Source organism: Dermacentor variabilis, chromosome 2 (genome assembly GCF_050947875.1).
Source record: "Dermacentor variabilis isolate Ectoservices chromosome 2, ASM5094787v1, whole genome shotgun sequence".
In the NCBI taxonomy this organism is placed as follows: domain Eukaryota; kingdom Metazoa; phylum Arthropoda; class Arachnida; order Ixodida; family Ixodidae; genus Dermacentor; species Dermacentor variabilis.
This window is the reverse complement of record NC_134569.1, coordinates 122,384,363-122,397,141: the sequence shown is the minus strand read 5'-3', so window position 1 is coordinate 122,397,141 and position 12,779 is coordinate 122,384,363. Positions and strand designations below refer to the sequence as shown.

At 43.0% G+C, this 12,779-nt stretch overlaps 1 protein-coding gene across 2 annotated transcripts in view; it reads right to left on the bottom strand.

Annotated features, from left to right (window-relative positions):
- Nucleotides 1-12,779, bottom strand: part of LOC142572643 (neuroligin-4, Y-linked-like) — a 745,917-nt gene that overhangs the window by 14,579 nt on the left and 718,559 nt on the right. For both annotated transcript variants that reach the window (XM_075681902.1, XM_075681903.1), the window contains 3 exons: nt 7,775-8,070; nt 6,377-6,589; nt 4,039-4,224 (listed from right to left, as the gene is read on the bottom strand). In XM_075681902.1, the coding sequence (XP_075538017.1) occupies nt 4,039-4,224; nt 6,377-6,589; nt 7,775-8,070 (695 nt within the window). The remainder of the gene's footprint in view (nt 1-4,038; nt 4,225-6,376; nt 6,590-7,774; nt 8,071-12,779) is intronic.

Sequence of the window (12,779 nt, the reverse complement as noted above, 5' to 3'; positions counted from 1 at the left end):
GCAGCACGCGAACTTGCATTTCATTCTGTGACGTCCCACTTCGTGCTGCATATGATATTACCGAAACGCCTCAATAATTCTGCATTCTGAAGCTGAATTGTTAATTCTGCGATAAAGCTGAGGAGAGGTACCGCTGAAGTACATGAGAGCAATAGCATCCAAATGGAGACCCATTTATGTGTAGTTTCTGTTCTAGGCAAGATTTTGCGGCACTTATGCGCTGTTGCGCTAACGGGCACCCATTCGCATGCATGCTCAAGTAAGGATATTGTTAACGTGCACATCGCCTGAACTAATAAGAACGAACCATGTGCGTTCGCCTTGCCATGCGGGCGATCACTTGTGTGTATTTAGATATCTTGGGTAACCCTCTAATATTAAAGAAGACGCACTGCTGAATACCCATAGACATAGAAAACGCCATTATTCGGTAAGTTTGGTAATCTTCTAAATCGGACGTAAATCTCTCAAACAATGAATAGCTAAATAATGAATAGCAATGAATAGCAATGCATAGCTAAAACAATCGTGCCCAACATTGACTCCAAATTTTGTTTCGTTAGCTCTAACGTTTCCCTTAAACAAGTTTTTCTCATATTTCAATCAGAAGTTTACAACAAACTTCTAGTAGCAGGCATTTCACAGCACAGCTAGTCGCAGATATAATATTGATATTACTTGCACTTGATATGAGCATTTTATAGATAGAATATGGTTTACTAATGTGGTGTACGTGGGCATGTAGTATGACACTTCGAGCCGACATTATATTTGCATACAGAAAAGCACCGACAGCGTTCTTTGTCTTTCCTTTTCATTTTTTCTGCGAAGGGTAAATGGCGCGATCCTGCTTCGGTAATTATGTTATATAGAACCGATAATACACGTATCTTAAATGATCAGAATATCCGACTACAACACTTGAGTGTACAGTTTCTTCTGTTTAACTCTGAAATTTTCCTCTAATGTAGATTGTTACAACTAAAATCTCCCTTTATTCATTTCTGTTACTTGATTTGCTTGGCAGAGCATCGCAGGGGTCCGGCACCTCGAGAAACGTGCTGACGAAATTGTCTGTAAATTATACGCATCAATGCGTACTCCGCTCTTGTAAAGCATGCTCCGCCTCAAAATGCGTAACGATGTGCGGGAATCGGTAACTAAACGCATCGGCTGCGGTCGTAATCGTAAATACGGGCTGACACGATGAATTAAGTCTCTGTTTCTGATCCGCAAACGCGTTATCAGATAAGTGAGCGTCATTAATTGAGGGCTCCCACTTTAATTGCTTGAATGCTTTATCACTCCGGCATTGTGGCGGCGAATCAGTTTGATAACAACGCACAAAATCTCATCAGGTCTAGTCAAAATACGTGTTATATATATATATATATATATATATATATATATATATATATATATATATATATATATATATATATATATAGATATAATATCACGTGGTGGTGACGTTCAAGAACACAGTAGCAAGACTGCGAAAGACACAACTAACTTTTATTGGGCGAACCTGTGCCCACAAAAAACAGGCTACAGTTATAGCACATCGAAAGCGGGGAACATGGTCGGCGATCGTCGAAAATCTGATCAGCGGGTCAAGTGCATCGGCTTTTATACAGCAGTCGTCGAATGTTCCAGACTAATCGTTGGGACCCGCGTGCCTTCCACAAAGTTCTACACCATTCGCGTCAGGCGATGAAATCAGATAACACAAGGTTCGGTGACAACAGACAGCGGATAGAAGCATCGATAACTATCCAGAAACGTCGGATACATGCAGGCGCGTCCCGCGCTGTGCGATAAAGATAAGTACACGTGTCAATATATATATATATATATATATATATATATATATATATATATATATATATATATATATATATATATATATATATATATATATATATATGTGTGTGTGTGTGTGTGTGTGTGTGTGTGTGTAATTTTTATTTCGTATGGAAAGCCACAAGCTTTGTGCTGTCTGTTCCTCACGTTCGTTTGTTAACGAGGTGCGCAGTAACTCCGTACTCCTTTCCTCTCTGAAACAAGCGAACAGTCGCCGATGCTCAACTTCGTTCTTTTTTCTCTCTTTGGCGATTTTGGTTGCTCTGAGACATGTGTAACAATGAAAGCTAGAGTACAGACCTTAAACATGTGCTGTGGCAGCGGAGAGCCAACGAATGTATGCTAGAAAACACTCGTCTTCTTTTGCTCCACCCATAACAGCTGCCTTTCTAGCCTAGCGTGTTCTTTATTTTTTTATGTGCTTTCATTGTGTTTCTCAAACGAAACAGCGGCTTGGTGTTCATTGGGTGCGCTGTACAAAATAACCTGCAGGTGAAATGTAGTCTAAAATTTTCCTCTCTGGCGTCCGCTAATAATGCGAGTGGAACCACTTCTTTTGGGTAGGGGGGGGGGGGGGGGTATCTCCCTGTTAAGTAGGTAATTGCGGTGACAATGCAGTTCAAAATTATGTGCCACATGGGTGAATGGGTATGTTTCGCTGGGTTTTAGTTTGATTTCAATGTTATATCTTGCCCTTACAAATATTCTGTCTTGTAATAAATACAAACACTAAAGCGTATAAACTCTCCACAACCATTCGCCCCGCAACATTTACGTTATTGTCACAATCGTTGTCTAAAATTACGTAACGTAGAGATTACTTATTATATTAAACTGCATTACGTAGACCTGCACTTTGTTACGTGCGCCGGCTTTTTTCTCTTCTTCATGTGAATAATGTTGGCTGGCATACGGGTCATGGGTTAGCAATGGCCTAGCCAGACTCAGTGTTGATTTCTCCGTCGTCTAAATCCAACCTAAAGCTTCCATTGTCACACATTACTTCAACCTAAGAGAAACATGCACTAAACTACATCGGATATGCATTGTGCCACCAAAACGTGCGCGGCCACACATTGTTGTACGTTGTGCCGAATTTGTACAATAAACTCATTAGCCATCCGCAATCATGCAAAGCACCGACCGCCTCACATTCGGTTATATCGAGAAGTCGCACACGATATGCATCGTATCATCAGAAGCCAACAAACACTGGCACCAAGGACAACATAGGGGAAATTACTTGTGCTTTATAAATGAAATAGAGAAACGATAAGTTCATGGAAATTAAAGTGGATGAGAAAACAACTTGTCGCAGGTGGGAACCGAACCCACAACCTTCGCATTAATTACCACTAATTATCTAATTACGCGGAATAAAGAAATAGTTTGAATATCTCCAAGCGATGGCAGACAACATTACCTTTGTTCTGTCCTGTTACGTGGCATTTGCATATATTTAAACTCTCGCTCCTGAAGTTATCTGGGACACCCTTTATATCACTATGTACTATGATGACTGATTTTGTGTATTGAGGCGCCATTTTATACACCAACTTCGTCTAATGCAGCATCTTAGTTGTGTGACAAGACAAAGGTGCTTTTTATTCATTAGAGGTATCATTTTCTGCAAAGTACAAAGGATGACAATCTGGTGCCACTGCGGATGCAACTGCGCTTTCTGAGCCAGCTTTTCGTCAATTTACGCATGCATTCGGTATCTGAGACATGCACACCTGGCCGCAACTATTCTCTGCAATATATATATATATATATATATATATATATATATATATATATATATATATATATATATATACAACTACTTTTTAATGAATGTGAGAGCCCTTGCACCTCAAATTAGGAACAAAAGAAGGGCCAAAGGGAACCTGAGAAGGTCTGATATTTAATGTACGACCTCGACTACTCATCGGGGCAGACGGGGCAGGCGCTCACTACTGTTGCTGTGAATATCGGCGTTCTAAATTGTATAACATGTGTCTGTGCGGCACCATCACGGAAACCTCGTTAATATTTTGACTATAATTGGCGTTTGTTATATATAATAAAGATATCATTATATTATGTAATATATTATAAAAGCCAATTTCCCAGAAAACGCACGAAACGAGACGTTTGGTAGCAACACGTAGTCGAAAACTGGCGTGCACGGACCTTGGGTGGCGCGACCGCTAGGCAGCCGGTGACGACCGCGGGCGCGCTCTGGTAGTCCAGGTGCTCGCAGCCCCCGGCGCACGGGGACGCCGGAGGGGGTCGCTTGAGCGTGCCACTGCCGGCCAGGATGGAGGCTGGCTGCGACGGCGGGGACCCGCGGCCCAGCTCGTCACCCAGGCGCGGAGGCTGCAACGGACGCGCGTGGATTACTACAGTGGCCGCACAACAAAGTGAGCAGTATGGAAGCCGTTGTGTTCTTCCGAGCAACCGAGCATATTTATCGAGAGACTGAAGAAAAAGAATATCGATCATATTGCACGACAGCGCTCTAAAGGGGCTGTTGTCAGAGCTGCTCTAGTAGCAATCGCAATCTTAATCAGTGCGTAAAAATGGATCGATAATTTTTGTTTTATTTATTCATGCTGGGATCTTTGACAAGACCTTATAGCAGGGTGGACACGAATAAACATCCATTCAAACAGCAAGCATAATTCCAAAGAAATCATAAATAACTTCGTAGTATAAATCAAGGAACAGAAGTGCGACAATATAAGATACAAATGCAACACAAGGGATGTTGTATTACAAGGATGCTTGAAAATTATAGATAGCTTTCAAACATTTTTAGTGATGTTTGTGATACTGGATCATTAGTAACATTATTCCGGTCTGTAATCGTTCTGGGGAATAGGAATTATTATATGATTCAATTCTTGCGTTTAATGGTGCCACTGTAAACTCGTGACCTCGTCTTGTGTTATGCCCAGCTGAATATGAGATAATGTTGGACATGTTAAAATTGTGCTGACCTTTGAATAATCCAAAAGAATAATTTAAAAGACAGATGCGCCCTGTATGAGAGACTGGAAGCAAACTAATGTCATTAAGTAGATGAGTGATAGATGAACGGAATAACACCGTTATAGCAGCTCTGAACCGGCTAGCATAAGCCTGTACCTTCGGTAAGAGGGTGTCCTGTCGACCGTAGCCATGCACAAGATCCGTCATAGCATTTGTACATTTTGGCCTATGCTGCCTGTGTTATATTGTTCGACAGAGATTCCCTGGATCCTTACTTGAAGATCTACCAACCGCTTGGGCTACCACAGAGTGAAGTAACTGTGGCTTGTTATCTCGTTTAATAAGGCGTACTCATTCATAATTGCATGTGCCGACCTGTAACACTTGCGGCTGTGAAGTAACCATCGCGCATCTACGGTGCATCTCCCCACGTTATAGCACAGGAAGACAGTGGCTGTGTACCGCCTGAGAATTACTTGGCAGCCGCTCATTGTCATAGGAGAAAAGTGCTAGGACAGTGGTACCAATAGACGAGTGCTCTAAAGGCAGTCAGAGCACTTGCTGGCTTTCCGTGGTCCATGGGCCTGCGATATAGGCTGCTATAGTGATGCATGCCACTTTAATTTCGTGTCGCGATTTCTTCTTCGACACCCATATTTTATTGCTACCCCGCACATGCCAGCAAACCGGACTTTGTATGGTTACCCTCCTTGCCATTCTCCTTTTTTTTTCTATCTCTCTCTATTCGACAGCCACGACAAGTAATCTTTATTTGCTCCGTAGATTTGAGATGCAAGTACGAGTCATATGTTTCGGCTCTAAATTACAAGAAGCAATTGATCAAGAAGCACAGCAACTAGTAAATAAAGGAAACTGCTAATTCATGCAGTTAATAAGCCAATATATCAACTAGATGTTTCCGTAAAGAGTACTCAATCGCACAGCAACCTTCGTAGTTTTCAAAACTAAAAGAGGCTATATAATGCCAGCTAGAAGGAATGATCCAGTTCCATAGGTATTTGTGGTTTTGCGTAAAGCATCTGGCCATAAAAAGGCGTGCACAATTTTGTGCTTAATGAGGTTCCGAACAAAATTCGGAGCCTTGAGTCAATAATGTCGTTCGAAAAATCGATCAAATGCTATATATATATATATATATATATACAGTGCTATACAAAGAACAAAAAAGATTCCAAGCTCTCTCATATATATATATATATATATATATATATATATATATATATATATATATATATATATATATATATATATATATATATATATATATATATATATATATGAGAGAGGTAGGTAGGATGGGACACAGCTGCATATGCACCGTTTGCCACTGTTCATTCATAGTCACCACGCCACTTTAAATCTTTCCCCTCTTTTGTTTTGAAGCTGCACAGAAATTTCACATTGCAAGCAAGCACCAAACAAACCGGCGCGTTAGCAGGTGCACATGTATATAGCGCGGTTGACGTTCAGGCACGAAGTGTCGCATTGAACTGGTCACTCTAATAGTGTTGCCCACCTCGAACGGCCTCTTCTTAGCCTTGTCGGTGGCCCGGCCCGCCTTGTCCCGCTGGTAGTAGACGCCGGCGAAGATGAGCACGTTGAGGATGAGAAGCGAGCAGCCCACAGCGATGGTGACTCCTAGCGCCGTAGAGTAGCCGCCCTGGGGCATGGCCATGGCTTCCGTCTGGCTCGGGTCACCGGGTGTTGTGACGCCACCACGGCCGCCATCCTACAGACACGTCAGTGCAGTGCGAACTTGAAACTCTCCCCCACCATGCTAAATGTGACACAAGCCCATGCAGCCAGCTTAGCATCAGGCGCATGGACTTTGATCACAAGCTCATGGGGGTAATATTGTTTCTCATTCAATTTGGTATGTCTCACTGTGGCTCTGCATACACGGCCACAACAGCACGCACGATCATAAATTGAAAGCCCTGAAACTGCGAAGCGAAAGTGCTTAGGGCAAACTAATTTCTCGGAAATATTTGTGTCGGCTCTTTCATGAAGACGTGCTGGTTAACTATGCTGTTAGACACTGGTTGCGAAACTACTCTCCAGAAACTAGGCGTCGTTAAACGCCACTTTATACTTATATTCACACCTAGTTAAACCAATACACCCTTTTTAACGTTCCACAGCCAGAATTAAATCGGCTAAACTTTAAGAAGCGGAAGAAAGAGTAATTAGGAAGCAGTAAGAAATTTAGGTATGGTAACTCCTCCTTTTAACCCAGTTTCCCACACATCAAGTTGCATTCGTTATAAGTAGTACTTTGCTTTTAAAGCAGGGAAATTATGAAGGAGCTATAATTACGCGTGGATACACTCCAACAACGTGGAAGCCTTTAACTCAAACATAGCATCAAACATGCGCTCGACAGTGGCGACCCTAGAATGGTCAAATTCTGCTAACGCCTTTAATAGCTGCCTCGTCTCTCACTTATAATGTGATACAGTTAGTCTACAGGGGTTGCCGCAACGTGGCGGATTGGAATTTGCCGCGATACTTGTATAACCTCCCCTTTCCCCCTCCCGCTCTTCATGTTCGTGGCAAGAATACGCCAGGGTCATCACGTATGCTACATTAACAGGTCCAGTACGAATTTCCCACTTCGTACTTCGTGTGGTCAATTGCTGCTACGCTTCGAATAATCTGATCCAATATACATGCACGGCGATCGGGATCAAGAAACTGTTCTAATAAAACAATAGTTCGAGTAAAGCGATTTCGTTAAAACGCTTAAACATAAAAGTAATGACTGCGTGAAGCATCGCATGTCTAAATGCGTAAGAAATACGTCCCGTCGTGCCCTGTAGCTGTTGGCTGCCGTAAGCGATAACTACACGACGCCTTGAAACGAAATTTTCCGCCTTACTGCTCCGCGACCGTGATAGCATGGCGTTCCTCGTACCTGTGCCCCTTTTCCAGCACGCGCTCCTCCACTGGTTGTGAGCGGCCCGCCACCGCCCGAATTGGAGTCCATGGTGGAGTGCGGCAGCGAAGGCGTGGGCGAAGGCGACATGGGAGGCGGCGGAGGCGGCACCTCGCGCACCACGCCGTCGTACGAGGCCACGTTCTCGAAGTCCTCGAGCAAGTGGTGGGACCGGGGCACGTCGCCGCCACCCGCGCGGTGAAGTTTGGGGATCAGCTGCGTCCACACCGACAGTCGGTGCGCGTGATAGTGGTCTCGCACCTTGGACTTGGTGCCTGCGTGCGTGACCGTTCGGCGTCCAATCTACCGCCATTGCAAATCGATATACGAAATAGTAACACTCCATGGTCATGGAGAGTTACGGAACGGATTCCAAGGGAAGGGAAGCGTAGCAGAGGGCGGCAGAAAGTTAGGTGGGCGAATGAGATTAAGAAGTTCGCAGGGACAACATGGCCACAATTAGTACGTGACCGGGGTAGTTGGAGAAGTATGGGAGACGCCTTTGCCCTGCAGTGGGCTTAACCAGGCTGATGATGATGATGATGATGATGATGATGATGATGATGATGATGATGATGATGATGATGATGATGATGATGACGTGAAATAGTGAGACAAGCGATAAACCGAAAGGCTCCTGGCATAATACCGCAACGGAAAGGACGCTATAACGTAATCCCAAGTCACGGTAAACTAGCGTTCTTGCATTCTGCCCGAATCGGAATGAGGCCGCCACGGCGGGCGCTAAAAGCCGCGACTTTGCGCTCCACATGTCAACATCGTAGCCACTAAGCCACGCGGAGGGTGTCAGCTAGGTACACATAATAACATATCCTTAAATTGTATACAGAACAATTATTTCTCGAATGATAAAATTATTTAGCCCAAGTTCGCGGCTACACAACTTTCCACTTTTTTTTAAAGAGTTTGGTCGGCGGTTTTACAGAGAAGCATGTCATCCTCTAGGTGGTTGGCATTCTACTTGTCGTTGTCCATGGGCAAAAATATCGCCCGATCCCGGAGGTAGTGCAATACCAGGCCGCCCCGCAGTGGAAGTGGCGCAGGCTTCAAGCACTCCGCAAGGTGAAGCCAGAAGTGCATAAATTGTTTGGAATCACGCATACAACATACAGAACAACATTCGTTTTAATAAACAAGCATCGAAACCACATAATTGATGATAAGGTGCTCCTAATAAAAATGCGAACTGTTGAGATCACTGTTGTGCAAAACGTCGCGGCGACGGCAGCCTGCACTCTGGGGAATGAAGTGACTTGCATTTTGTATATAAAAGAACCAGCCTAACAATTGATTTCATTGTTGTTGCAGCCCAGCTATGGGTAGGCAACGCATACTTAGGACTCTCGAGGAGTAGCGTGAATACGAGGAGCGGTAAAAGGAAAAAAAGAAACGGCAATACGACCAGCGGTGGCGTGCTCTTAAAATTACCATTACTATCATTACTACTATTAATCTAAATAAGCTTTGGTACCATTACTCCAAAGCAATAAAGCATCGCACACCCTATTCAGCGATTGTAGTGATGGTTTTCAACAGCTTCGCTGGACATCCCTTTCGCTGGGCCGGGACGGCGAGTAATATATATATATATATATTTAACACACTCGCGCCCCTTCCAAATTTGTTAACTATTCAAATCGTAATATATGGAACATCTGAGAAGGTCCATAAGATAAAAGATTTTACAGCACATTTAAGATACATCGGGACCCCGTAATAGGCAGGGTGATGATAATCACCTGGGAGCATTCTGCCATGACATCTATGGGGACGGAGGTACTGATTATCATGACCACTTATTCTACCAACTCACTAAGAGTAGTGTTCTCTTTGTTTCACTACTGCTACTAATGTTGAACAGCCAGGTGGCATGCGCACGTAAGCCTCTTTACTTCTGTGAGCTTGATTTCTGCAAAATGAGATTTGAGGGGACTCAAAGCGTCCACCCATCCGAGTGGACACCACCTGTGTGCATCAAGCTTGGCATGCTACACTTTGACCTTAGCCAAAAGGCCTGGCAACACAGCAACTGATGAAGCAGCACGACAAGCACACCTCAAAGATTATGTGGTTCCGGTCCCAATATCAAAGAATGAGTTACGTTGCGTTATAAGAACAACGTCTTTCAAAATGTGTGGAAACACTTGGTTTGACCAGAATTCGAAGAGCTCTGACTTATACCATATTGATCCGTTCAATGAATTCAGACTTTCATTATCATTAGACAGAACAATACAAACCCTTATTCAACGATTAAGGCTAGGCACTGCCTACACAAAGCATTTCTTACACAGAATTGGCCATGCGGAAACCGCCGAATGTTATTGTGGATTTGTAGAAGCAGATATGTATCACCTTCTTCTAGATTGCCCACGTCACGACACACCAAGATGCTTACTTAAATCAACTCTAATTAAATTAGACCGCAGACATTTCAGTTTAAGGAAACTTTTGGGTCATTCGCCAACAACGTCTTTGAAGAAGAGAGCTTTAAGAGCACTAACGACTTTTCTTGAAGACAGTGGCATTGTTGGACGTTATTAACGCTTTTATTGTTCCTTTCATTTCATTGTCGCTGTATATATGCATGTATTTGTGAATTATGTTATGTTGACTGTTTTGTTGTGACTATACGTGATAATGCACTTACACGATGAATGTACCACCCGCTGACTAGAGACTGTGTCGTTAGGAGACAGTATCGTTTGTATTTTTGAGACTTTTATCTACATAACTGTGGAGACATTTACCTTGTTTATTACGTCATTGTCTTTCTGCGAAAACGTTGCGTGGTAAATCCTGGTGTTGTATGATGGAACCATTCAAGGGATAAGAAGTAGCCGGCGCCTTAAATTGTGCGTCAACATCTCCTTATATCATATCAATAAAAAAAAGTCTGGCATGGAAATTATATTGCCTTGATATGGGTGTTCACTGGTCTCTAAGAGATTGTCTTCAATGGGGCCTTCAACGAAAAAGTGGACGGCAATAATTGAGATATAGGATCTGTAGTAGTCCTTTACATATGTATCTCTAAGGTTGTTTATTGTCTTTTCTTGCTTACTTTGCATATCGTCATATTTCGTGTGCTATTTCTTTCACTGGCACAGCACGCCACTGCTCACAAAGTATTGTGGGGGAATGACTGCGCAAAAAGAAAAAGAAAGAAAGAAACGCTCCTGCCAGAGGATGATGACCACCTAAACAATGACTATACATATATATATATATATATATATATATATATATATATATATATATATATATATATATATATATATATATTTCATAACCACGCCAGTGTTTACCCTCCTGCCCCCAGTAGAGTATGTGATATCGTGGCCACAATATGCTGTTATCCGATTATACTTACTTTTATTTTACTTTTACTCCCACGTCTGGCAGCACGCTGCTGCACGACTTTGCTTAAAAATCTATTGCGTTAAGCCAATGTTCAAGGTTGGTCCATCATTTAGGACTGCACTTTGGTGATGAAAATGCGAAATTAGATCCTGGCGCTGTCACACAATAGGTGGAAAGGCAAAAAAAAAAAGAAGAATTCGAACTTCCTTTAGTCGGGACACATGTTTCATGGCGGCGTCCACGGTTTATTCTGCGCACATTTTGCCACGCGCCAAGAGAGATCAAATGTCATTCGAGAATAAATAATTGTCGGAGTTTGTGACTGTAGAGAGAAAAAAGAACGAGAGATAAGCCGTTTCATTGTCTCTTCGCTTGAGGCTGTCAGGCACCGTCCTACTACACAATGAGCGTTCCGGGAAATTCGAGACCAGTTCTCGGGGGATTCTAAGGCACGTGCATGGGAGCTGGCATTCAAAGGCGCTTCAAATTTCAACGCCGAAGGAAGTACAGGCAGACGGCAATCATTTGGGTCCCTGGAGGCATTATGCATTACTCACTTGAATGAAACCTGAGCGCCCCAGCGAAGTCGTACAATAAGAAGGTAGGCACGAACGCACAATATTTTTTCGAATGAGGAGGGCGTGCACATTTGCTAGTACAAATGTGAATAACGCCCACCATTTGCCATAAAAACACGTAAAGCCGCAAAAGATCAATGAAATAAGGTGTATCTTACAGGTACGCCTGTGAGATACACCTCCGCTTTACTTGGCAAAAAAGGAATCGTCTAATGGATTCATGCAGGAAACAATCGTAAAACGAACATTACTATAGTATAATGCAATCTAAAAAAAAAAGCAGTTGGCAAGCGAGGCACACGGACCGGGCGGGGTTGTGTTACTCCGCCAGCCAATCACAGAAACAGAAATATCGTCGTCATGCCACCTTTTCAAAATGGCATCGTACTTGGTACCCCCGACTGTTTGCTGTTCTTGAGTCTTTTCATCGGCGGAAGGAATGAGGTGTGCAACAGACATGGACAACGTGTATGGAGGATTTCACTCTTAAAATGCCTGTGGTATAGTTCACATTACTGCTGGCCGCATTTTACTTATGAAACTTCACTGCCAACATAAGTAAAACTTGACAATAAATAGTTGCAACAAAGCAAGCATTCTATTTCAGTGAAATAAAAAATTTTGCTTTCACCATTCCGCTATAGTAGGCGAGGGAAAACGTATAAAATTATTTGCTTACGATTTTATTTCTGTGGTCATCGCCTTATTTAAGTAACAGGGAAAGTTTGAAGCACCAATTATTTGCAGCCTTGCGAAGGAATAGTGGCTGGCGGTTATGAGGGCGTAGGCTGGGCTTCACTGCAGACTTAAGTTCTTTCCAAATATAGAAGCGTTTTTTGAATCAGCTCTGGAAGAAGTATAGATAAATATATGTTTGCGGAACAATCAGTTCTTTTGGATCCCTCGTTAACCGCTCTGCCAAGTTAAGTACCCAAACTGACCCGTATTGTTATGGGGGAAGTTACGTAATGATGCTTTGCCACCAATCCCGTACAACCGCGTAGAGCGCAGGACGCTGCGGT